The following is a 27,784-nucleotide window of genomic DNA, read 5'->3' as shown; positions in this document are numbered from 1 at the left end:
GTCAATAGTGAATACATTGTAAATTCTACTAGATTGTTATTCTGCTGCTGTTTTTAATCCTGTATGTTACAACAAGTTCTTATCTATGGTCCGTTATTTATTGATTATCTTTGTCTTTTACATGTATGTAAAGACAAGATTCTGTGAAGATATTCATTGAGAAACAGGTCGAGTCTTGGATTACACTTAATCCCTGTCTGGGAAATCAGCCCATAGGGTGTTCACACTGGTATTAAGGAAAGATCAGCAGAGGGAACTGTTCACTGGAAATCAGCTCATCTTGTTTACAGATTCACCTGCAGGTTACAGCTGTGTGCTTATTTATACCTTCAGACTCCTTCAAGTGTCATTACATTTTTTTTGAATCAGTAATTGTGTTTAAAATGTATGTGCTGGTGTGATCTGACTTGAGATTTTGGTTAATTCATTCATCATACATGAAAGTGTGACTATATTTATATATTGGAATATATTACATTAAGAAATTAAGATATACAACTTGGTGGTGGTGTGCTGGTTGCATTATATTAATCGATGTCCCTAATACTTTGTCCACTTGAGGGGGGCAAAATATTAGGAGCACTTTACAAGATAATGCAATCCAGTACACCACCACCACCCACTGCAACCTAAATATTAAACATCAAGTTGAATGTATCACCTTTCTGACTATGTCAACAAAAATTGAAAATGTATAAACTTCATAAAAGCAGAATTTATGGCAGAGCTGTTATATTGGATTGCATTAGATTGCACGATGTACCTAATGAAGTGGCCAGTGAGTGTATTGCCTAAACTGGTGACATCATGTTAGAGGTTACACAGAAAATGGCTTTCACTTGAATTTTAACTGCAACATCATCAGTGACATTACTATTGAGGTTTGTGACATTTGTCAGGCTAAGGCAAAAGTCTGTGAAGGTTCTTCCAGTTGAATGGTACATCCAAAAAGTGCTGAGTGAAGAGATACCTGGAGTTGTAGATTTATCAAGACTTTTCATCCAAAAACTGGCTTTTGTTTTCCAGATTTTGGCATTCATTAATGTTGCATTGCTGCCATCTGCAGGAATATAACAACTTCACATTACAAACTATCAGTGCTTACCCTAAGTGATCCATATTCAACACATTTCCTATTTTATGACTTAGACCCAGTTACCCAGAATTAATGCAAATCCTCTCAATATATATCTGCAACATTAAGGGCAGCGTCCAACCTATCTTGATACTTAACCCGTACATACTGTTCAGAGTCAAATGTGACCCATTTTTACATTTGAGAGCTGCAAAAAACAATTAAAAAGCCCTACACACATTTATTTAAGCCAGACTTTTCCTAATGTGACCCACATTATACAAAAATGGAAATAAATGCATCTTTTTTAAAATTCTTGAGCAGCTGGTTCAAATGTTTATTGTGTTTATTGAAAATAAAAGAACAACAACTAAAAATCAGCATTAAAACATGTTGTATTAATCATATTCTATAAAATGTTGTCCTGGACCATAAAGTAGTGATTGTGAATGTCTTTTTCCCCCCATAAAATTAATCTAACATTTATTAATGACTGATGGGGGATTCATGAATGTGAATTTGGTGTAGAGACTAATTATGTCACAATATGAATAGTATATTAGGGTTAAGTTGCAACTTCCTCTTTACTTCAGTAGCACAGTTTATGAGTACAGTGTAAACCGCATGACAATCTTTTCTCCTCCATGCAAGACTTCTTTTGCACCGACTCTCTGCAGCTTACATGTGTGTTTTTGTGTCAATGAGCATGCGCACGCAAAACACTTCCTGAGTTTCCATTTCCGCACACATCTGAGAGAGACAAGGGAGCGAAGTTCAGGTTATAAAACGGTGAGTTGTCTTAGAAATACAACATTTAATATTAATATATCAGTTGATTTGTGTGTTTTTTTTAATGCTGCTTCCTTCAATTGCTATTTTTGTATTCCTGGTTTTACGTCGTGGTAGTTTTTTGCTTCGCGCTGAACAAAACAAAAAAAAAAAAAAGTAGGAAGAAAAAATGTCGTCGCAACAGAAACAGCGATAAGCTAAAGCTTGCCACGTTGTGAGGAAATATTATCTATCACCCAACAGATTCAGGTAGTCTTAAAGCAGACTTTAATATTACTACAAGCTGTGCACAGCATCAAAACAATACTGCGTAGGTTAGCTAATAGCTACAATGGTACCGTGGTTTCGACCCATTTTTAAAAAATATGAACTTTATTTACACAGCTTGGAGAGCATTTAATTATACACCCTCTTAAAAGAATACAAAAGGTTTGTATTTGTATTATTATTGTTTCTTTTTGTTTTTCCCTTATTGTTGAATGATGTTAATGTTGTTGATAGATGTTGGAGTTAAAGGGGAAAAATGGAGATTGTACTTTTAATGCTTCCCATATTACCCTCTGTATACCAATGTCCATCAATAAACAGCATTGTTAAAAAAAATTAAAATTAAAAAATATCTTATTGGTCTTAAACGATATCTAATCCAACAATTTAAACAACTTTTACTACTAGTATGTAAACATTTATACTATATATTAAACCATTATCAAAAGCATGTTGGTGTGTATTGGATATCAAATCCAAATAAATCAAGGGGCTTTAAATAATAAATCTAGGAAAAGATTATATCTGTAATCTAGTGTTAAATCGGAATAGTTTAATAAATTAAGGATGAGTCTCATATTATAAGATATTCTTTTAATTGCTCCATGATGGAAAAGTGGATAGGAAAAATAGTAGAGCTTCAATAAAAAAATAATAACTAATAGTACAAAAGCAATAAAAACAAAAGTAATTGAAAAAAAGAATTATGTACAACAGTAATAATGGTGTTGATTGATAATATACATGAGTTTGATATTGTTATTTCACAAATTTGAAATGAAAAAAAAATTGCACAGTTGAACTGAGATTAGTTGTATACTTGAAATACTAGTATTGCACAGTAGTGGACATTAAAAGTGCAGTTTGTCAAATTGTCCAGGTTGGGGTTCTATGTTTTACCAGACATAAAGCCATGTTAATAATAATCTAGGAGTTTCTTAAATTGAACAGGTAGATGTACTGTAATCATTTTGTAGGACATCTTTCAGGGGCTTTGGGATTAGAGTTATTAAAGTGTACCAACCAATTGAGGAGGTACTACCTTTAAAATACTCAAATTGTATTAATCTCCCATCAGTCATTTTCATACTAACACAATTTGTTGTTCAGCTGGTTTAAAATCAACATGACAATGGGTTAAAGAAATGCAGCAAAACAAGAAGGGGATATGCAAATATAGGGTTAAAGTGGTTCGCGTTATCTGTCCCTTTGGTCCTGTGTCCATTTAATGACCTGTTATCAACCGCACCCACATGTCATAACCACAAGTTTAATGTCAGATTCACATAGTCTTGCATGCATCAGGGAGGAAGAGCCAATTGTCTGTTAATAATTGAATACATTTTTCTTAAATCTTGTTCACCTGGTCTGTTATTTGATTACATTATCCATCATATCTGTGGTATTTCAGATTCATCATTTTTGTTTCTATATAATCCTTAAATTACTGTCTGTATATGCTGCCATATATTTATATACTGTACATTGTGTAAATTATTCAAATATCAATATTTATTCATTCATTGAACAGTGTATACTCATCAAATAGTATATTGTAGTTATGGTTATAATCCTCTTGTCTATTCTACTATTTATTTTTTCTGTAACTGAGTTAGTTTATTTATTTGTTGTATACAGTTTAGCCTTTAATTGCATTTTTTTAAACTTACCTCATTGGTTTTGTATTTAAATGTATGTCAAGTGGCTGAAAGAAGAAGAAAATACTGTCAACTTCATTCACATGTATTTATTTATTCTCATTTGCAGCATATTTTGGAGTGATTCATGCAAACTTTTTTTTTTTTCAGACTTGGACAAAATGTCAGATTCAGACTCTGAACCTGACTACGTTCAATCCGAAAACACCAGAAAACGCATTAATGATGTGAGTTATTAACCATTCTACAAAATTATGGCATTTTGCCAACTCATGTGCTTCTCTCTCCTATTCTTCCTCTCTCTCCTGTCTACCCCAACCGGTCGAGGCAGATGGCCGCCCACTTTGAGCCTGGTTCTGCCTGAGGTTTCTTCCTGTTAAAATTGAGTTTTTTCTTGCCATTGTCGCTAAGTGCTTGCTCATGTGGGAATGTTGGGTCTCTTTAAAATGAAAACCTGAAGAGTACGGTTTAGAACCTGCTCTATGTGTAAAGTGCCTTGAGATGACTTTGTTTGGCGCTATACAAATAAAGATTGATTGATTGATCATTACCTCTCTGTCTGTCACTGATTAACTTTAATGTTTCTACTCCTCAGACTCTGAGGACCTCTAAGAAGAACACAGCGATCACTTTAGTACAGCCATCAGGTACGGGATAGTTATGTTTTAATAGACAGTTCTTTAAGATTCATGGCTATAATGCTACATTATATATTTAAACTATAGTTATTATGGTATCTACTGAAGTATGTATGCATGGGTGATGTTCTTTTACACAAGTATTTTGATTGATTAACCAACATTTCATCTTTTGAAGCTAAACTCTCAATATGAAAAGTGGTGAATAGCAATCAGCAGACTCTTAACTGTTTAAAGGCTTCGTTTTAAATAAGAGCACAAACAGTAGCGTTTTTGTGTTTGCTCATGGTAAGCTTATTGGAAAGAATCTTGTGGAGATATGCCGTCAAATATTTAATGAAGCATGAGAAAACAAGTTCTGCTCTGTACACATTGTGCAGACATCTATTCAGCCAGTTTCTCATAGTCATTAAATTATTTGTTCATCTCCCTTTTTGCTTTCAGACTTACTTAAGACTTAATAGACGTGACGTTAACACAGCAGAGCACTCCACCCCTACCAGACCTATACTATTTATTTATTTATTTTGGTTTACAACTTATTTTAATGTGAAGAAATTTATGTTTAACATGTATGTTGAATGTTGACATCCTGATTTTTAAAGCACTTTCTAAATAGGAGTTCATATTTATCTGACTTCTTGTATCATGATGAAAAATTAGCCATGCACTAATAAAAATGAGGATGTCATACCTTAAGATGTTTTGAGACGCATCGTGACTCATTGTACAATCAAATCAAATTGAATCATTGACAGGGGAATTGTAATCGAATTGAGAGGACAGTGACGATTCATACCACTATTTTCTTGTATTTTAAAGCTCCAAGAATAAATATTGTTGCTTCTGCTTTAAAAAAAATAAAAATAAGACTAATGTGCAATGACTATGGAGCATCTCTGGCTGCCTGCTGCTCAAACATCTGACATTATTTTCAACATTGAGATTGTTAATTCTCTTTGATGCCCACAGTTGCTTCACCCATCTGTAAGCAGCACAGATTTTGTACTTGAATTTTTTGTATATTTCTGTCTTTTAGAGGAAGTTTATGATCAATGGATCGCCATCGAAGCTGATGTGAGAAAGGAAGCTGCACAGCTGTTGAAACTTTGTGCTTTCTGGCTTCCTATTCTGCTGCAAAACACTGAGTTCAGCACCACAGCTTGCTGGGCTATAGATATAGGTCTAATTGACGCAGAGTAAGTACAAATATAATTGTGACCCTAATATTTTGCAACCACCAATTAATAACATTTTTATCCTTAAAAGTTAAGACTGTTAACAATCTTGCAATCATCTCCTTCTAGTGACAGGGAACATCTCAGTCTGGAGAACCTGAAGAAGATAGAAACATTGGAATCAATCCTCAGAGCTTTGGAGCGAGGAACTGTAAGTTGATGCTGTTGTGGTTTAGTCTAAAGCCTTTTAACACAACTTACAAGATTGCAGCATGAATAAGTAATGTTTCCTCACTAATGGTTGCAATTTGTAGTAAAAAAGTTTGGGAAGATGTTCCAGGAAACACAAGCATATGAAAAAGGCATGAAGTCAACACTGCGTCATGATGGCGAAATCAATAAAGAATGAGGAAAAAGGGAAAGTGTACCAGTAGGTCACTGTGACCTCTCAAAACACATTTTTGACCAATATTAATGAAATCTGGACGGACATGGATGTAAACCGCAACTTGACTGGTTGGCGTAGGCATACGGTTGAGAGGTGGTATTTCTGGTTATTTAGATATTTCACTTTCTGCTTCATATTTGTATGAAAAGATTAGAATATTCATAATATTAAAATGTGTTTTTTAAGTATTTTAAATCCAGAATGTAGCACAAATTTGATCTTCGTGTGTATTGGTTACATGGGATGTAACAGGCCTTCAGTGCGTCTGCTTTGATCTAATACTTTTTTTGTAATTTGTTCTCTGTTGCAGTCGAAAAAGGACCACTCCAAGCATTTTATCTGGATGAGCAACAGGTTTAACCTGGTAAGTCTAAAAAAAGGGATCCTGTGCATTGAGTACACCAGTCGTTATTAACTAATAAGAGTTGAGGTACTCTAATCAGTGACAGAGACATGACTGCCTTTTGTATCTTTCGGTTAAATCAGGAGAACAACAGCTACTAGTACACAAAAATCCATATAATGCAGCAAAAAAGCATGAAAAGTTGATTTGAATATCACTCTGACACACGAAACATAGAAATGTAGTATGAGCTTCATGTTTTTTTTTTTGTTTATTGGAAGGTTATTACATTGGATTGCTTTAGATTGATTTTTTCTCCTAGAAAGTGTATACCATTCACATTATAAGGTCAAGTGTTTAGCAGAAGTGTAGTTTATTGAGGAAAATGACTTAGCTTTTTTTAATAATATTTTTTTTTAAATGTTGCTAGCCAGGAATTTATCCCGTCTCCGATATGAAGATATAAACCCTAACTGCTTTTGCACAAAGAAAACTGAGAGAGGGCTCACAGAATCAACATCATTGTCTGTATAGTGATAAATTGATACAGTGGATTGGTTTCTCTCTTTGACAATTTAATGTGATTGTGGCTTTTTTTTTTTTTAACATTAGCGCTCCAAAGATGTTCTGGAAGATGCTTTACAGTGGTTGGAGCGGGTAGGAGATCGTTCTCTCCGCCCGCGCATCATGGATCTGGGCTTTCCAAACACCTCCTTCACAGCCCTGCACCTCATCTTCACAGAGTGTAAGACACAGTCCTGCTGCTACTCAGCTACGCCGTAATGCATCTCAGGCCTTACACAGTTATTTCATAAAGTTACAAGACATCTCTAGTAATTCAAATGGAAGAACAACAACATGACAGGCTGTTTTACTTTATATAATGACATTTTATCTATTTTTAAGAAAAGAAATGTGCATTGCATCATTAGTTGTGTGGATTAGTTCTTTGTGGATCGTAAGAATATGTTTTCATTCAATTGCAATTGATCAAACTGCTCTTTTACTTTCTATCAGATTCTCAGTATATTCGGGAAATGGGAAACAATGCGGAGAAGACAATAAGGGCAATGACTCGCGCAACCACTTCACCACATGAAAGTCGCATAGAGGTAAGACTCACCGGCATGCTCTACACTAGGACTGGACAATTAATCGTAAAATAACCAATATTATTGGACAAATTCAGCTTGGGGAAGGTGCGAGTGCGAATTGATGCAGAAAATAAGATGTTTTGTCTGTCATGTGGATAAACCTTTCCTCTCAATAGTAATCATGTGGTTTGAAAATGGAGGCAATGTAGTTTCAGGTTTTAGTAATCCTCTGGTAATGAAACATCTAATGATAATGCTTGTTATCTTATTAACAATGCTAACAGCAAAGCTTTGAAATAAAAAGACTTAGCAGTCCAAAAAGGGAGCTCTTCATATTTCTATCACACAAATCAAAAATGCTTCCTCATGTTACTTCTTATGTGGTTTGGTGTCATCACTATCTTTTCAGGCTCGTTATTTGCAGCATGTGGTGCTTTTAAATTTTGAATTCTAACAGATCATTATTGAATAAATATTTAATATTTCCCGAGTCCAAACGTTAGCTCATGTTTGTACAAAAAGTGAACGCCATTATCCATAAATAATTTTCTTATTGCTGCGGTTTGTCATGTTGTTCATCCAGAGAAGTGAAGAAATGAAGAGGAAGGGAAACGAGAGCTTCTCGAAGAATCAGTATGAAGAAGCGCTGAAGTTTTACTCTAAAGCCATCAAATACTAGTAAGTTGTGATATTTTAATATTTTCTTTTAGTGTTTTTGCTTCTCAGACATGAAACTTCGATTTGTATCTAGTGTTTAAAATGATTTAAATTGAGTTGATCTACAAGTTTGACTCATCAGTTTATAAGGCACACCTGTACATAAACATGCTGTTTATCCCAGTCTTTGTGAAGTTTTGGTATTTAAATTTTTTGTCGACAGTTGTGTATTTAATTTATACATGAAAGGGACAGATAGAAACGCCTCTCCTTATAATACAAAGTCGCCGCTGACTACTGTCTAAAAAGTGACTGAAGCAACCGGCTAAATCAACACCTCATGGACACAGTGTCAACAAAAATTTGAACATAAGTTTCTCAAAGACGGGGTTTATTGCAGGTTTATTGTTTTCTGTACTTAATAATGAATTGTTAAATCTGTATACTAACTGAATTTATTTCTTCTCCATCCAGCCCTGAAAACCACAAACTGTATGGAAACAGAGCTCTGTGCTATATCAAGTGTAATAATTATCTGTAAGTACCATGTCAGACTTCTCTTTTTCTTTTATTTTGTAAATAATTGAAACAAGATGTATAAGATTAAAGCGTTTTTAAGCTTTTCAGAGAAAAATATAACAGTTTTCATATTTTGAGTCCTTAATTAAAACATTATGGTTAAAAATTATCAGTAAAGAAATAAAGAAACGTTATAATATAAAGACAGCAGCAGGCCAACATTATTACACCTTTTTGAAGACCTTATTTATCAAGCGTCTCAGATGAGGAAATCCATCCTTAGTTGTTAAAAATTCTCAATGATATTTTTGATCCTAAATTTAGGACTAAGAGGAAAAGTATTTTAGCAAATCCTGTTCATACGTTTCCTGTTAGTGAAGGTGTTTTTTTAAAGTATGTCGTCACACATGTGAATTTACTGACAGAGCGGATCTGACCGACAGGAAAGCACTTTTATGCAATAAAAGAAAAGCCTGGGATCAGATGAAGTGCAAAAATAGCTGGGTACAAAAGGCAAGGGAGAGATGTGTGTCGGGTGGATATTACATTCTTAGCTTATGACACATAGTTGGTTAATGACGTGCGAGGGGTCAAACCAGAAGGAGACAGGAAGCTGCTCCCAGATGTCACATGATTAACAACTCTGTTAGTCATAGTCAAATGTGTGTGTGACTTCTTCATCATGTGTTAGAGTTGTGAGGAGAAAGTCCATGACATGTTTTAGGAAAGCTCAAACTCATTAAAAGAACCTTTAAAATATAATTTAGAAAGAGAAGTCATTTTTTGACTGACTTTGTGCAAGTTTTGAGGAGAAAATGTGCTTTTCCTGCAGAAACTGATGTCCTCACAACCTTTAATCATCTTTGTGACAGCAAACTGTGATGATCTGTCAGGACCAACAATTTCAGCAGTAATAAATCAAACTTTGATTAAATTGAGGGTCATATCTGAGAGTGAAGTACAGCTTGTATTTTGAACATTAATTCTTGATTCTGAAATCATAAACATCAACAACAAAAAAAGAAGAGCTACACACACTCTCCCAGGAGTCACCCTGTCTGTTGAAAGTGAGTTTATGAAGCTACGTGTCACTCTGAGTCACACTGTAGTGCAAGAATGAACATTTAGCTATTGCAGGAAATGTTTTTTAAGAAATGTTCTAATGAAAACGTGAATTTCTGATTTTACAGAAAAGCGGTTGGTGATGGAAAGCGTGCTACTCTGATAAAACCAGTCTGGGCAAAGGTATTCATTTCTTTTATGATCCTCTCACACTAATGTAGAAACAAAGAAGGTGAGATGTATAGAAAACATGACCCTGATGCAACATTTGTTACGCATAAGTTAAGGAGTGGTTAGACACACACGTGCACACACACATATATTATATGTACAAATAAAATATTCAAATACTGATTTTGCCATGCGAATAGTGTGGCAACAAATGAAGCTTAGAAGCATTAGGTACAGCGCTATATGAATATAATCCTTTATCATCATACATCTTTATACTTCATACTTTTATATTTTCAATGTTTTTTGCTTTTGAGGGAACTATTTATAATTCCCAATGCACACAGTGTTGGTTTCAATTGTGGTTGTAGCTAAAGCCAAAGAAGTATTTATTAAGTATTCAGTGACACACATCGAATACATCTGTACTGGATGTAGAGTCAATCTGGTCTCAAAATGTTTTAGTACATGCACATCTGAAATATTGTACATATATTCATGGTCCACAGATGATGAATCATAATGACTTTGGTGATTCTTTAACTTTTCTTTCAGCACCATTATTAGATCAGATTTAGATTTTTTCCTGCTAGTAACTGATCAGGAAAACAATAGTTATGAGTGAGATGTGACTACATGTTAATTCTTTGTTTCAGGGTCACTACCGATACTGCGAGGCCTTGTTCTTCTTAGGAGAGGTCCAAATGGCGATCGAAGCCAATAGTGCAGCACAGACTCTGTGTAAAGAGGACAAAGAGGCGATGAAATCACTGGAAACGCAACACCTGAAATTAATTTTCTATTTCGTGAAATGGAAAGATCCGCCTGAGACACGAAAACCGCCGAAAAAGAATAAAGCAACAGTGGAATCAAACAGTAAGGTTAGTGACCATTTAATTTATTTTACATTTCACCAACAATTGTTCAATTGATATCAATAACAATCAATGCTATCAATGTTTAACAGAAAATACTCAAGGCCCCATTGGGAAAGTAGGTCATTTAATTAGTGCGTGATTAGGCTAATCCAAATTAACTGAAATATTTGGATATATAACCACAGTTAATGATTGATTAGTTGATCTAAAGGAAATGTATTGACAACTATATTGATAATTAATGAATTATTTAAATCATATTGGAATCAGGATTTTTGAGAATATAGTCAATAATGAAAATAATCAATACACAATCTCTGAATTGGCTGTGAATTAGGTGAAGTTGACAATGAGGCTAAATGTCTCTCTCTGTCTCTCTCAAATAAAATAGGTAAATAAAGAGATTTAAGCATTCATTTTATCAGCGCTGCAGCTCTGTGGCTCCAACATGTTTCTTAGAAGATTTCGTCCTCATGACTTTGGTGATCGCCTCACTTTTCCTCAGCATGTCAGCATGTTGATGTTAACATTAAGTTCAAAGCACAACACCACATAGCTGCTAGCGTTGTGCTTTTTGTCAGTGTAAAGAGACAGCTTTCTCTCTTTTATCAGCACATTTGTCTGTTTGTGTTGACATCAGCTTAAGTTTGAAGGTCAAAGATGATAATGAACTTTAACTTGTGTGTTGACAGTCTGGAGTGAAGAAGTCGAACCAGCAAGGTAAGTTTGTTTATAACACCTACTGATGCAGTTCTTTCTTCAAAATCCATGTTCAGATCCTAGTAGCAGTATCTATGGCTTAGTTGCGATTTCCAACAAACATAATTTTCTGTCTCTCTGTGTCATAATGAGGTGCTGGCAGCTGTCTCCCTATTAGCATTATGTTTATTTTCATGACATTATCATAAAAACTTAATGGCAGATATTTTCTCTGCAGGGAGAAAAGACAGGACCCCACAGTCATCGAAAAGGTCAGTGGAAGTTATTTTACCACTGTCAGGCTTCCCCAGCTTCCTGTTATTGTATAAGAAATTCATGAAAACTGTGTTGATGTTGAGGAAAGGAAAACTGGAGCAACTGATGAACACGTGCTTTGTTTTTTTGTTAAGTGTGGCGCTACTGATAGATGAATCCTGTTGTGAAAACAATACAATACATTTTTCTCCTCAGTTTGTTCCCACAGTATTAAAATACTTAACTAAGCTTCATGCAAGTTTGTTTATTTTGTGCTACCTATTTCCTTTTTAAGTTCAAAAGATAGATATATAATTTTAATTAGAAAAACACTGTAAGAGGTTTTTCTTGCTGTAGTCATTCCTCTTGTTCTGGCCATTAAAAGATCCCTTTCAAATGTGCTTTCAGTGTAAGTGATTGGGGGGGGGGCAAAGTCCACAGTGTGTTCATGTATCATTTGCTGCATAACTGCATTTAAATATTTACAGAAGCTAATATGAGGCTCCAACAGTCTGGGTTAGTCATATCAAGTTGCCAACTGACACATTTACTGTGGATTTTGTCCCCCATCACTTACATTATAAATGCATTATATTTGTTGTTTTAAAATAGATTTTTTTCTTTTTAGAAATTGTGAAACTGTCCTTAGTTTGAACAAAATAACAAACACAGAATAATAAGTCCTAATCATACAGTCAGTATCTACCTGAAGGCAAAAGAGGGCAGTTGGCCAGTAGGTAGTAAAGACAGAAAACTGAAAGTTTTCTGCAATTGATCTTCATGTTAATCATATAGCAGAGCGACAGAATGTGTTTTGGTGACATTTTTCGCCATAAACCTGACTAGAAGTTCCTTTTTTTCAGTGAGAATGGAAAAGGAGACTCCAGCCCCACACCAAAGAAGAAAAAGGGCAGAAATTGTCTGACTGAAGACGAGGTAAAGCTCTGCTCAAGTGTCACTACATTTTTAATATGTTATCAAGAATATATTTAAATTATTTTTGTGGGGAGACATTATTAACAGTGTAATGAGTAGATAGGGAAACTAATGGGTATATAAATTAATAATTAAAATAATTGTTGGTTGCAGTCCTAGATGTATCTGTCTTTAATTATTTATAAAGGCTTTTCCAGTAAGGTATAGCATTAAAACTCTGACGTATGTTAAAAGCAAATAGATCAGTCTCACATTAGCTGGATGAATGTAGCCACAGCTTGACAATATATAACTTTAACAGCATATTTTGTAGCTTTTAAGTCGCAACAGTATGACTGAACGTTGTGTTGTGTGCTCTCTTTACAAACAGAAAATCACTGATAGTAAATCAGATGCGTGTAAAGAGATGAGATCTTTGGTGCAGGACGCTCACACCGCCCTGACCGACCTCCGCAGCCGCAACGCTGAGCAGGCCTTCAGCCAGGCACTGGCCTTACTGGATACCAGTACACCCAAGGTAATCATACCAGTGCCAAAATGTACTACTGTCCCATAACTGTAAGCAGATTGAGAGAATTATCTAATGTGTATAGATCTTTTAAGTATTGGATTCATTGTTGTCATACTGTAGAAATGTGCTCCAAAATTAAAAACCAGTCAGTACATGAATAGAAAACTCCCTTTGGCTGCAGACTGTGGTACTCTTGATGATGATGATAATGATGAAGATGATGAAACTTTATTGATCCCCACAGGGGAAATTCCCTTGTAACAGCAGCTCAAAATTAGAGGAAAAAGAGTGAGTGAATGATAATTAAAACTATACAGACATGACCTGCAGATTTAATACACATGTGGTGTGTAGTCCTGTACTAAAAAATTGCACAGGAAATTGGATAATTACACAAAAGAGGGAATGTGATAAAGTCTTATTACACAAGGGTGAAAGATAAGATGAATATGATAATTAATAAATGACAAAATTATAAATAGATGGATAAAAGCCCAGGCAATTATGTCACTTTTGCCTCCACTGATGTTTCCTGTCAGTCACCACTATCAACTATCACATGCAGGCAAAACATGCTTCAGAAATTTTGTGAATGTATCCTGCTTTGACTTTTATATTGTGGAATTATTGTGTTCACATTTCCACATTATTCTCTTTCAATTATCATTTGCAGTATAAGAATCACATCAAAGTTTAAAGTTTGTTACTAATGGGTTTACAGTAAAGTTTAAAAGACACAATAATAATACATCTTCCTTTTGCTCTTCTCAGGAATTTGGACTTTCCACACTGGATGTGCTGTTGTTGCTGTACGGCCGTGCGTCCGCCTTGACAGAAATCGGCCAGCCTCAGGTAACTCACAGATAGTCCTGTTAGAGGCGGAATGGAAAAAGCTCATCTGTTACAGTATTTTTAAGCTTAAAGAATTATCCTGTCCTTCACATTGGATCTATGTCTTTAGAGTAAATAATGTGGATAGATTGGTGAGAACCTTGCTGCAAAATGTCGTACATTAAAAAACAGTGTTCCTGAAACAACTAAAAGTCCGGAAGCGATGGGGAAGTTACCAGTAACACTGTATTTATAGAGCTGCTTGTACCTCAATCATCAAAGCTGTGTTTGCACTACATCTGACCTTTATACCATGAGCGGTCCTTTTGCTTCACCAATAAATCAGTTGATTGTCATCCAGCCGAAACAACTGTAACTTTTGGTGGTAAAATGTGTGTCCGACTGGTGAAACTAATGGTGTTTTTCTTCATAAATTAGCACCTGATTGTGACTGATTTAACAGTTTGGACTGTTTGTCACAACTTCTCCTTATTCACCACGTGATGAAAAAAGAATAGAGGGGCACCTTTTTCTTCGTAAAGTTAGTTTATTGCTTCATAAGGGTGAATGCAACCTTTTACCAGTCAAGGTAATATTATATGGACAGGATATTTTGAGCCTTTGCAACATGAAGAATTGTGTAAATGAACCAACCACGTGTTTATATCTGACAAACTGTCTCAGTCTTTACATGTGTGGTTGCTTTGATAAACAGGAACTTTCACAAGCGCAAAGACTTCTGGAGAAGATCAAGTCATTTGAGGAGAGGATGTTTCAGTGTCTGGTTTATTACGCCGTTGGGAAGGTGTATGTCAAAGAGAACAGGTACCGTAGCTTTCAGTCTTGTGGTGTTTTGTGTTGTTCATTTAGATCTTGAGCTGTTTTGAACTGTACAACCAACCATGTCTCTTCTTCGGACAGGTTTGCGGTTGCTCTGGAGGAGTTTACAGATTCCCTGCAGATGGTCAAGAATCAAATAACACCGGGTAAACTCACGTGGCCTTTAACAACCGAGATTGTCAAAGAAACGCAGACAGACTATTTCAAGGTATGTTGTCATGAACCATGTTTTTTATATCTGACCAGCCATTTTAAATACACGTATATATATTTAACCATATCAATAAAAAATTGACGCACTTCAATCACTCAATAAAAATGAAAAAAGTTATACTGCTTGGTTTCGATTTCACTTAATATTTATCCTCAGTTTGACTTGTGTTTCCTCTTTTCAGGAAATTCTGGAGAGTGCTATAGAGTTGTGCAAATTTCCGCCTATTCCTGATGCCATTTGTCGACATGAGAAATGCAATGGCCATTTGAAAGCGGAAATCTACTTCACTGACCCAGATTTTAAGGTAAATGATGGCAGTAAAACACAGCCAGGAATTTTTAAGGTTTAAAATACAGACATATTTCAATCTTATGTGACTCTTTTGCAGGGCTTCATTCAAATACACTGCTGTCAGAGCTGCGTCGTTGAATACCACATCAGCTGTTGGAAGTCGCTCAAGACATCGACCTTCTTTGAAAAGAATGAAAAGGTAAATGTGCATTTACATTTCATCATTTTGACGGATTTATCCAAACTGACAAGCAAGGTAAGACAATCAAGGGTTAAAGTGGAGTGATTCTAAGAACCGTGGTACAAACTCTCAAGTAGCAAGTGTTATTAGAATGCTAGATAGAAAAATTGCATTAGAAATACCATAATCAAAATGTAGATTATAATTGCTTTTGTTTTTGCTTAGTCTTAGTAAAGCTAACATTTCCAGAATAGCTGTATGACTGGCTGTTAAAATAGTTTATTTATGCATTGTATTTGTGTTATAGGATTTCCTTCAAGATACGTGTTTGACTCCAGACTGTGTGGGTCAAATCTGTAATATCAGAATCTACGGTCCAACAGGCCTGGTGAAATGTAAGGTAAGGATGTTCTGTGGAGGTGAATTTTTTTGCTTTTAGAGTTGCTGTGTTTGTGAATAACATGACCAGTGTTAACTTGAGTCTTTTTCTGTTTTCAGTTTGAAGCTGACATCACTAAACCTCATACTCCAAAGAAGCCAAGAGTGAATCAGAAATGTACAAGGTGAGACTGTAGTCTAATAACAGTTGATGCTGAAGATGGTCCATATAATATACTTCTAAAAATATGCCAGTATTCAGTTCAGAAAGAAAAATCTGATTCACTTTAAACGATCGCATACTACTGGCCTTTTTTTCATTTTCCTTTTATTTTCTAGTCTGAAGAAGTTAAAATCAAAGGAAGAGCGCAGACTGAAGAGGAGGCAACATAAGCAGTTAGATCAAGATAAACTGACTAACAACGATGAGATTCTGCTGCAGCCAGACAACTCAGCGACCCAGAGTCAAGAGAAAGGTACTGCTACTAAATCACAATTGTTGGTGGTGCCTGGGGTGCATCCAGCTCCAGACCTTTGCACTCATTTCCTGTCATCTCTCCACTGTTGGCTATCTAATAAAGGCATAAAACATATTATTATAATAGCAATTAAACTTCTGGTTACCAGGGTAAACCCTGGTGTTTTAAAACCTAGTGAGGTATCTCACTGTAGCCTTCTGGCACAATCAATCATGGAAGCTCCAATACTGCCACATCTGTTGGGAGGACAGACTGATCATCTAGACTTGTACGGGCCAGCCCATCCCCACTGTATGATCGACTGTGGCAGCCCACATGGCATTCAGAAGCATATTGCTTCCATGTACCTTATACACGCAAGCACAGCAGTGTTGTCAGGTCCTTCTTTCGGTTTCCATAGAATGAGGGTTACCCTGGTAACCAAAATATCTCTTTCAAACATTGCTTTATATCTCACTGTGGGGGATGTGGCCCACATCCAAACCGCATGCTCCAAAGCCCTTAACACGTTGAACCATAAGGGACGCCTGGAGTGCAGATCAGTGAGAGTCTGGACATGAGGAAAATGAGGAGCTCGAATGATTTTCAGAAGGAAAAAAAGCAAGAAATGCTATCCGACAGATGTGGTGGTTTTAAGATAACAGTTGTGTAATATGCCTAAAATGTTTTGTCACTGTGCCGTCAGCCTGGTTGCTGTACAAGGATCGAGTTCTGCTGCAGATCAGCCAGAACATGGAGCTGCTGAGGGAAGAAAAAGGCCTCCCTGTGTCAACCCTGACCAGCAGTCTGAAGCCCTGGCTGGAGCTGGACTCGTTGAGGGGCAACGAGATAGCTGGGAGGATCCTGAACTGGCAGCAGGAGAAACTGGAGACTCTAGGTCAGATTGTTGAACTGCTACTAGAAAGGAAAAACCGAGTTTGGGCTCGTGTCCTCATCCACCTACTGTCTGACTGTCTGGAAACAAATCCCAAACTGAACAACTGGGCGTGTCGTCTCAATGATGCAGGTCAGAATTGATCATGTGTGATGATCTGAACAGCTTTAATGTATTACAGTTTAAATGATTATTTGTATAGTAACTAGAGAGATGTGACATAAAAAGTAGTGAGGTGTAAAGTTCAGTACAGTTGTCAAATATATCAGAAATGTGTAATGGGTTCATTTTAGTGATGACTTGAAAAAAAAATGACTTAAAGGGGATATGTAATGCTTTTTGGGATTTTTCTGTTATTTTTGTACTGTAATAATGTCTATGTTAAACATGGTCAAAGGTACAAAACTTGAGATGAAATATGAAAAAATGTACAGCCACAGACAGAGGGTGTGAATCCTGACCTAATGGCCGCTTCTCTCTCTTAGATCTGAATGCTGGCAAATCCTTCATTGACCGCAATGCTGAACACCTGGAGGAGCTGGATCTGGCTCTTCTGCTTGACTTTGGCCTGTTGCAGGAGATCATTATAGAGAAGCTCGGTATTAGACCTGAACTTTTTTCAAGCATTGGCTTGACTGTGACTGAATACCTAAAACAGGCCCCACCACATGACATGAGACTGTTTATCTGGACCCTGGAGGAGCATAGGGATGTGTATGAGTCCTGCCACACCATACTGGATGAGTATTTTGATATGATGGGTACGTATTTTGAACTTGTATAACCTTTGATTTGTTGCTTTTTGTTGTCCCGACTTTGTGATTTGATTCCAGTTCTTTTGTATTTTCAGATGGACATTGTTCAGTCCTAAAAAAGTCTGATGAAAATGAAAATGTAAGTCATTAGAAACTGAAGCATGGTGACTATAAATGACCGATATACAGTATAGTTTGTTGCTGCATTAACTAAACTAAACACTTGTTTTCATTGCAGAATTCTCCTATGAAGGTTAAGAATCGAGGACGGAAAAAGAAACAGAAAGAGCCAAAGGTCAGGAGTTGTGTTGCTAGTTGTTGCTGCAATTAACAATCATATTTCCATTTTTATTAATCTGCCATTTACTTACTTGATTAATGGTTAAGTATATGAAATGTCAGAGAACAGTAAAAAAATATGTGATGTCTGATTAACAGCCCATAACCCCAACCATGTCCATTTACTATCACACAAAAATCAAATTAAATCTTGCTCAGAAGGGTTGCTCCTTGCACAGGAGAATGGACAATCAGATTAGAGTAGGTATATGAATTGGAATAAATGACTGACAGACTGAAACAAAATAGAAACACATAAAAACTGGCGTCTTCTCATTACAAATAATGTCTTAGTCCATTAAAATTAAAACATGTTGCACAACTTGAGTACACCATGCTTCTCCTGCTGTCTCCTTTTCCCAAATATACACATTGTATATAACAATTAATTGTGATATTTTTACAGATTTACATTTTTTTACAATTTTGGAGAGAAAATCCATCAGCCCAGTGCTACACAGCCAAGTGGCTTTATACCTCTCCACAGAGGCAAACGTAAAAGTAGTCAGGTCCCTAAAACAGCATCTCACAAACACCAGTATCTCCTTACAAACAGGTCATGAATGATCTGAGAGTTCAAGGGTTCGAGGATGCCTGTAGATGTTGAGGGAGGATCAGATCTCAACTATTTTAGGAATAGGTTGTCTCCATAGGCATGTATGCGTGAATGACAGCACACAGATGTGGACAATGCATCATCGAATGACAAAGTGACATTACTATCTCACTGAGTTGAAGAAAGCAATCATGACTTCAACACCAAAAAAGATATATATATAAATGATAACCATTATTAAATGACACATTCATAACTATGAAGTGGTTGGCAAGACTGTTCTTCAACACAACTGCTAACAAAACCTTCTGTTCTTAACTAGTAAAGCTGCAGTAAGTAGCTTTCCAATTATTAAATCTATAATTTCCAACTGACCCACTGCGCTGTAACTGTACTTTAAAAAACATCTTAAAAAAAATAAATTTTTAAAAGAACCCCCAGAAACCCTGCAGTTGATTTTCTGTCCATCAGCATATTTTTTTATTGACGAATCGTGTCAGCTGTAGTAAAGAGAACATAGTTTTATACCATCCCTCTGAAGTTTGTCCTCTTCTCTTCCTCTCAGGGTGTTGTTGTTTGGATGAGAGGTGTAACTCCAAGAGACGATAGGGACCAAGACTTTTTTGAAGAAGACTCTTTGTAAGTTGCATCATCCACATGGACACACACAGCTCGTCTCCTGGAGGTCTGTTACTGTTCTTTCATGTTGAGCTTTCTGTCAACAGATCATTCCTTCATCCTGTTGATCCGTTCGGTGTACCCAGTCACCTTCGAGAGCAAGTGGACGATTTTGAGGAGCAGTACAACAGAAGCAGACACATAACTCCCTTTGAAAAGATTTTGGACAACAGCACTGACCCAACAAAAGAGACTTTGTATGAGTAAGTTCAAGCTACATTTCCACGTTTATATGAATACTTCAACCTGTGCTGTTTTCAGAATGTATAGTAGTGTATATGTAAGACATCCTTTCCAGTATTCCTAATTTAAAGGTCAGTTTCTCTCATCATTTTATTTCTGTGATAGTTGTAGTATAGTCATTGTCTGTGGAAACTGTAGCCACACTGCTCCAGCAATCATTATGTCCCTGAGAACCACATCTGTATCAATTTCAACTTTGGACTCACAAAAATCATCATGTTCTTCCAACAAAACTTTGGTAGTCTCATACTGACTTCCCCATATCATTCATTCCAGTCATCTTCTGATTTCTCTCTCTCTTGTTCTGCAGCTACTTTGCTCAGATCTTGGAAGAGCACGGCCCCCTGGTTGCTGAGGACCCCCTGCTGGTGGGTGAAGTTGAAAATTTCCCTCCTGTGGCTCAGTTGAAGATCCAAGAAGCAGGCGGCTTTGAGAACTTCCTGCTGGAGTCTCGTCGCTTCATAAAGATGGGGAGGTGTATCTGTCTGGCTAAGCACGCCATTTCCCTGCAGCATGCTGAACAGGGATCCAGCCTGGATGACCTGGATTACCTGGATGACCGGCGTGACCTGCATAACCTGGACGACCTGGATGACTTAGATGATCCTGACACAAAATCTTCACCTCCTGATCTCCTTGCAGCTTATGATCCAGAGTTCATAAACCATCTGAAGAATTATTCATCTGGAGACTCTCCCATCCTTCCAAATCCGTATGGATTTAACTCTCCCTTTGATCCCTACTGCCATTGGACTAACAGCAAAGACCTTGACAGTCAACAGCATGCTGCTTACTTGTTACCTAATGGTTATGACCACCTGGATTCTCATGGCAGTGAGCTAGATGTTGGTGTTTGGGAAACTGATTCATCTTCTGGTGGAATCGCTTCAGTGACGAGTGAGGAACGCTTTTTGAAGAAAGATGAAGCAGTGCAGGTTGATACCAACATTTCATCAGATTATTAAATAAATCAGATGGAGCATGTGAATACATGAAAACTGAAATTGTGTGTTAACTGTTTGTTTTGCCTTCTCTTAGACGTGTCCAGAGACCATGAGGAGTGTAGCGGTGAATACAGAGCCTCATGAGCCTTTTGAGAAGTGTCATGTGAGTCTCTTTTAGCTTCATGTATTATCATTTCACTTTTAAAAAGTAACCTCCAACAGCACAACATGTTGATGTTATTGTGGTCTTGTTCATTCCTTTAGGGTGACATCCACAAAAAAGAAAAGAGCAACAAAGAGTTAAAGGAGAAGATTGATGAAATGACGAATGGCAGTAACAAAGTCAATCTTAGGCACAAAGAAGAGATCAACTCAATCGAGGAAAAAACACGAAAGATCAATGTCAACATTCAAGTAGGTTCATAACCAGTTATAATGAGAGATGCACCAGAATGATCAAGTGACTTAACTTTTGTTTGTTGTTATTACAGCTGCAATTATTAGTCAATTGACAGAAGATTCATCACCAACTATTTTGATAATGTTCTGAGTCATTTTTCAATTTAAAAAATGATAGTTGACTGAATATCTTTGGGTTGCGAACTGTTGGTTTGGTCAAAGATAACATTTATGCATTACCTTGGACTTAGGGGGACAGAGATCAACATTTTTCACGATTTTTGGACATTTTATAGATCAAAATAGAAAATTGACCACTTAATCAATAATGAAAATAATTGTTAGTTGCAGCCTGATCGAAAGGATTTCTGGAGCCAGAGAGGAAGAATTAAAACACACGCAAAGGATGATCGATCGATGCTTCAATGGTGCGACGTTAGGAAAAAGATATTTCTCTATGTATCATACCAATATATAGCCTTATATAGGGTGGAGACCACACTCTAGTGAACATACAAAAACTAGGGATGTCCGATATTATCTGCCCTCCGATATTAACTGCCGATATTCACTTAAAAATGTAATATCGGGAAGTATCGGTATCAGGTTTTTATAACCGATATTTGTTGTGTAGGCTTCAGCATTTCCGAGTCTGCATGAACGCAGCATGGGACGTTTACCAGCGCGAGCTTGATGACGTATAACAACAACAACACGCTATATACTGCATATATCGGTATCGAGTGATATCGATATCGGAAATTAAGAGTTGGCGGATATCGGAATATCGGATATTGGCAGAAAAGTCAATATCGAGCATCCCTGACAAAAAACATTTGAAGGAACTTGCATACTTTAAGACCTTCTATTATACCTAGTGCTAATCATCTGGTGTGAACCCCAAAGTCCATATCATATCATTTAAGTAGTTCTCCAGACACAAAAACATGTCAGTCACACAATATTAACATTCTTCTTACATCTTCCTTGGGAGCCTCTCGTCAAAATGCAACTTCCTATGGGGGACCAGCATGATAAAAGGATATGAACATCCCATAAAGAGTACATACATGAAATCTAACCTTAAACAGCCCTAAATGTTATATGTGTATTTGATATTGTATTCTGTCTTGTCTTTGTATGGTGTTTAGTAATTCATGATTTTTGTGTGCTATAGTATATAAATAAACTTCATTATCATTATTATTATTTATTTTGTTAAGGTGACCAATAAAGAGCTGTCACTGTTCCAGCAAAAGCTGGAGGAGGAGGTGAGGAAGGACCAGAAGGAGAAGAAAGCCAACCAGGATGTGCTGAAGTCCCTGAAGCTGGAGATAGAAAAGTTGGTGGAGGAACAAGGGAGGTATGGGCCAACATGAATTAAACTAATTGAATATTTTCTAATATTGTGGTTGATGCTAAATTATTCAGCAGTGTTTGTAGAGATGTCACATTCTGCTAGTCTTAATCAACAATAGTCTCAGTAGCTCACTGTTACGCTGACTGAATAAACATGAAACTGAGAATAATTTTTCTATATTTGTGTTTTTCCTTTGTGTAGTTTCACCCGAAACATCAAAAAGAAGAAACAAAGCTATGAAGGCAAGCTGAGACATTTCTTAGAGCTGAAGTAAGTCGTGACGGTTGTGATCATTAAATAAACATGAACTAATTCTCCAGAGTTTTAATAAACGTCTGTCTTATTCTTCTTTCAGAAATCAGGTAGAAGCTGAGAAGAGGAGTGTGCAGGATGAGATCAGGCGATGTCATGCCTTGTCCAATAAGACCGACAGTAGATCTCGTGCAGCTCAGGTAGGTCAAAGATCTTGAAATTGACCACAATGAAACAAAAGAGAAATTTATCAGTAAGAACCAGACCACACTAGAAACTTAGTGTTCATAGTGGTCGGTGCTCATTCACATATACTAAATGACTAAAGACATTTTTGCTCCAGCTTTACTGTAATCAGGTTGTTTAAAGAAATCTATCTTTTTAATTTTTAAAGTTCAGTAAATCACATGGTCCTGCTTTCTTTGCTCCTCCAGCTGTTGATCGTGGAGAGCAGCCGGGATCAGGGACTGTACGGCCTCTACAGAGAGCTGGCAGACACCAATGATGTACTGACCAAACTGGATGAAATGGTACACAGGTAAGTGAAGTAGCATCACAGCTTCTTATCAGATGGACCACAGATGAACTGGTTGGTATCAGGCTAATGTGTGATAACATTCACTTTTTTCCAGATTTCCATCTCAAGAACTTGAATTGACTAGAAATGGCTGGAGAGCCAATGTCCAGGAAGTTGAAAAGAAAATCTTAACTGCTGAGGTACATGATTCTTACCACAGTATTATTAGTTTTGTTATTATATGATTTTATTAATATTTCATTAATGTATTTATCTTTAAACTACAGTATATAATCACTGGACAGGCAGAGAAGATCGTTATTAATTTGTTGCACTTAAGATTAAAAAATATATATATATTTCATGACTTCAGGCCTCCATATTGATGACAGACTTGACAGCTCAAATCAATCTAATGGTTTGATTTCAGGACCTGCTGTAATAATTATCCATGTTGTGTTGGATATTATGATGTTTGTTTAAATACATAAATCTTGTCTTTATATGGCCCACAGAGGCAGTACCAGAAGCAGGTGGATCAAGTGAAGTGTGGCAGAAGGGCCAGTGAGGTGCTTCTAGTAAACAACACCAAACAGCCTGAACTGGTAAGACATCTCACCGGTGGTGGCCTGTGGCATCTATAAAACAGGTGTAAATAACCAAATATTGGCATACTCTGCATCAATTGGTTGGCAGATCAGTTTGGCATATTGCAGAAAGGAATAGTACAGGCAAAAACAGTCACAGTGAGCTGTCATGTGTTAGACATCACACATCCTGCCAGCACAGCTTGACTGCTCGAGGCCGTTCACAGCGTGGCTCAACATTTCAATACTAAGAGCATTTTTTTTTTTAAAGAAGAGGAATGATTAAATGTGGTTTCCCTTGGACTTAATACTATGAATGACTAATAACAAGTAGAAATATATAAATAAATGTAAACTCTTTCCTTTCATGTTGCAGCTGTTGGTGGCAGCCAAAGAGGTTACTCATCAGTCTTCAGCTGCAGCCTCTCACAGATCTTCCCCGCTCATCCAGCAGTCAGCTCCAGCTGCAGCTGCAGCTGAGGCGCCGGCCACTCCACCTCAGAAGCAGCACAAACATCAGATTAAGACACAGGAGCCTCCACACAGCACTGTGTTTGAGAAGGCCATGGAGCGCCTGTCCACAATGTTCCCCGACTATACAAGGTAACACTGGACCAATGAGACCAGCTCATATACACTAGCAACTCCATCCATGGCTTTTTTCTAGGTCTCATTATTTCCATTTTTCCTGCTTTATTAAAATGTTGAAACATGACAAAAAATGTTCACTGGTGCAGGACAAAAAATTGAAATAAACAAAAGGAAGAAACACAATGAGTATGTTCCTCATGTATGACAAATGTGTGTGTGTGTGTGTGCAGGTTGGACTTGATGAGGTTTGTTCAGGAGCTCCGTTCATCCAGCGGTGGAAGTCTCAACAGCATGGCGTTGCAGGATGTGGTCGGTGGAGTGACTCAGCTGATCCTGGACCATCAGGTAGGGGTTTTGTGGTCAAGATTTGATATAACACTGACCAAAACCTGATGTGCATAAATTAAATTTTAAGAAGATAGAGCCAATCTGAAATAAGTTTAACATTAGAGAGAGAACACAAACACTTGCAGAAGTTGAAAAAATAACTTCAAATTGAAAACTAACTAGCCTTGTAACATATAAACAACCTTATCTTAAACGTTAAACAACACTCTTTATAAAAAATATTTGATGTGAACACATAAATGTTTATTCTTCAGTTATTATATGATCTCTACTTTTTCCGATGTAATTTTGACCTGTCCTGCTCAGGTCTCAGATAGGAAAGACCTCTAGTGTTTGATATCAACAGCTGAGTCATTTGTCATCTAGAAACAATGTTATTGGTTGTTTTTTTTCCTCTCAGGAGAAGCTCATTTCTGCCAGATCCAACACCATGGGGCGTGGGAGTCCAGCTCATAGAGCTACGCCCCCTTTGGTAAACCAGCCCCCGGTCTGGCAGCAACTTGGATCTCACAAAGTCTCACACTTCAACGCAGTAAGTCCTAAACATCTATTAGTATAAACTGCATCAACCCCAGTCTGAAGGTTCGTTGATTTTAAAGGGAAAAAAGTTGTCTGGTTTAGAACCAAATGTCTTCTTTTTGTTCTTTAATTAATAGATCTTAAAATTGATTAATAGTTTCACCAATGACACATCAATAATTATTTAAATAAATTCCCATTAGATACTAATTCAAACATGATATTACATTTTATTTTCAACAAATTACTGTAATAAATAAATAAATAAAATGGGCAACAATAGCAAGATGCATAAAAAGAAGATACAGAATAAACACAAGATAGAGACAATGTTTTTGTTATATAATTGGATTGTTACCATAAAGACTTCCTTTAAGGGACTTTTTTTGCACATAAAGGTATATAAAGTGGGCTTTTTTTAAACAGGCCTGTTGCCAGGTCTGCTGCTTTGGTCTTTGAACCTCAGCATCTGGAATCCACCAGCTAACAGTTGAATATAATGTGTATAATATATACAGTATATACTCAGTGTGTATAGCCAGTGATCTCTGCAGTAAAAGTACCTTACAGTGTTTGTGTTGATTGCAGCTGAACATGGAGGATCCCTGCATCATTTGTCACGATGACATGAGCCCAGATGACATGTGTGTGCTGGAGTGCAGACACAGCTTCCACAAGGAGGTGAGGATGAAAACTGTTCTCGGGTTTGTACTGAACCATTGGGGGAGGATTTTATTATTTTATTAGCCGTACCTCCTGTTGTTCTTAAAGTTGGAACAATTTTAGATGTTTAGTTTTCTCAGCTGTTTGTGTTGTAAGTCAATTTTATAAGTTGAACAATAGACAAGGAATGCTTAATCAAAGTGGTACTTTTAAAGGGAGTCAATTGCAAATTATGGATACCAGTCTCACTTAATTAGTATGAAGTCATGCTAGATCATTCTTTCCAGTTAGGAAGTTGGACTAGTGCACACTCCAGTAATGTAAAAATATATTAAAGTCATTAGTATTGATTTTATCAGCTGACAGCATTTTTTTATCAGAGTTGATCTAGGATCTTGACCTTAAAAATACTCTGGAGTTTTATTGTAAACATAGTTCTGTTTACATTCTCTGTTTTTACCAAAATACAGTGTGTACCCTTAAGGTCTGTGTCTAGCGTGAGCAGCAGCACTGATTGCTGGAGCTGATTAGGTACAGTGTTTGAACGTAGGTCACTTACGTTTTAGAAGAGCTCAAAGCACAATTACTGTAGTGAAAGGATTAGGGAGTAGAATTTAGGGCATCTTTGTGGCCCGCTTTCACAGAGGCTGCCACCATGTTTCTACAGGAGCCCAGAACTACTAAACCCAGAACTAAACGCTGGCTGTAGAGAGCCAGTGTTTGAAAGAGAGCAATCTGTAACCTCACTGCTAGATGCCACTAAATCTTACATACTGGTCCTTTAAATTAGAAAAATAGACTTAAAGCTTATAAATAAGCTTCTGTCTCTATTAAGCAGGATGTGTAGACAGCTGCATTGATTAAAATAGGAGCGTTTCTATTCCGTCAGACTGAAACACACATCTGAAACACTCAGCACATGGTGTGAAAAATATCATGAATGCGTTGTGCTAGCCTAGCAGTGTTTTTCTTCCAATTACCATCACTAGTTGTTAATCAGTGAATGAGCCTGTAATCTTCAGCAGGACTTTGTCTTAGGTCACCTGCGTTCTGACGTGTGCGTGTGCGTGTGTGCGCACAGTACAAACAAAATGAGGATCCACTCATAAAAACATGGCTCCAAAGTACTACTACTGGTCCAAAAGTCCAGAGAGTCATTTGGGTGGAGTTCATACAAGCTTGTGAAAACAGAAGCAAGCAGGAAGCTCACTGCCTAAACCTAACTTTGAATCATCCTCAAAATAAACACTGAATGAATATGACAATCATGAATGTTTTTTTAGTTAAATAATTCCACTTTTCTCTCAAGACAAGTTGCAGTAAACGTATCAAGTCTAAGATTTGATGTTTGGGCTGTGGCAGCAGTTGTTAGTTTCTGTTGAGCTGCTGCAGAGTTTTAATGTTCAGGTTTCTGTCGTGTTTGTTTTCAGTGTATAAAGTCGTGGCTGAAGGAGCAGAGCACCTGTCCCACCTGCAGAGATCACACCTTGCTGCCTGATGATGAATTCCCTATGCTGCCCAGCAGGAGACGCCAAGCACCATAATGTCTTAATAATGCTTTCCCCCCTCGTCTCTCATCATACATTTCTGATTTTATCTTTTAACAATTACTTTTATAATTGTATTTATGTTAACTTTAATGATTGTGTGTATCAGTTTCAGATATATGAGGAGGCACCATTCCATTTACTAATAAAAATGTCTCGTGTTTGAGCTCGTCTCATTTGGGTGCTCATTTGTCACAACCTCAGTAACAGATATGATAGT

General features: G+C 36.8%; 1 protein-coding gene across 3 annotated transcripts; it reads left to right on the top strand.

Moving 5' to 3' along the window:
* Positions 1–1,815: 1,815 nt before the first annotated feature.
* On the top strand, positions 1,816–27,730 carry LOC133994496 (E3 ubiquitin-protein ligase TTC3-like). 3 transcript variants are annotated; one of them, XM_062433758.1, is made up of 44 exons: positions 1,816–1,864; positions 3,940–4,016; positions 4,385–4,436; positions 5,467–5,626; positions 5,735–5,816; positions 6,364–6,417; positions 7,009–7,141; positions 7,414–7,508; positions 8,074–8,168; positions 8,622–8,684; positions 9,857–9,911; positions 10,556–10,780; positions 11,470–11,497; positions 11,715–11,748; positions 12,595–12,667; positions 13,038–13,184; positions 13,950–14,030; positions 14,725–14,834; positions 14,931–15,057; positions 15,245–15,367; positions 15,452–15,553; positions 15,843–15,935; positions 16,034–16,098; positions 16,253–16,389; positions 17,078–17,398; positions 17,752–18,027; positions 18,117–18,160; positions 18,260–18,316; positions 19,482–19,555; positions 19,642–19,797; positions 20,148–20,772; positions 20,876–20,944; positions 21,046–21,195; positions 22,404–22,543; positions 22,742–22,810; positions 22,896–22,992; positions 23,227–23,330; positions 23,425–23,509; positions 23,825–23,914; positions 24,273–24,499; positions 24,718–24,832; positions 25,236–25,367; positions 25,943–26,035; positions 27,448–27,730. In XM_062433758.1, exons 2-44 carry the CDS (start codon positions 3,951–3,953, stop codon positions 27,559–27,561), a joined length of 5,238 nt encoding a protein of 1,745 aa, XP_062289742.1. In that variant the 5' UTR covers positions 1,816–1,864; positions 3,940–3,950; the 3' UTR covers positions 27,562–27,730. The 3 variants fall into 3 exon arrangements, with proteins under 3 accessions (XP_062289742.1, XP_062289745.1, XP_062289743.1); XM_062433761.1 differs by lacking the exons at positions 1,816–1,864; positions 3,940–4,016; positions 4,385–4,436; positions 5,467–5,626 and adding an exon at positions 5,920–6,146 and having other exon boundaries at positions 5,752–5,816; XM_062433759.1 differs by lacking the exons at positions 1,816–1,864; positions 3,940–4,016; positions 4,385–4,436; positions 5,467–5,626; positions 5,735–5,816 and adding an exon at positions 5,828–6,146.
* The last annotated feature ends 54 nt before the right edge of the window (positions 27,731–27,784 follow it).

The sequence above is a fragment of the Scomber scombrus genome, chromosome 14, assembly GCF_963691925.1.
Source record: "Scomber scombrus chromosome 14, fScoSco1.1, whole genome shotgun sequence".
Taxonomy (NCBI): domain Eukaryota; kingdom Metazoa; phylum Chordata; class Actinopteri; order Scombriformes; family Scombridae; genus Scomber; species Scomber scombrus.
The sequence above is the reverse complement of the archived record's forward strand: the minus strand, read 5'-3'. Positions and strand labels throughout refer to the sequence as shown.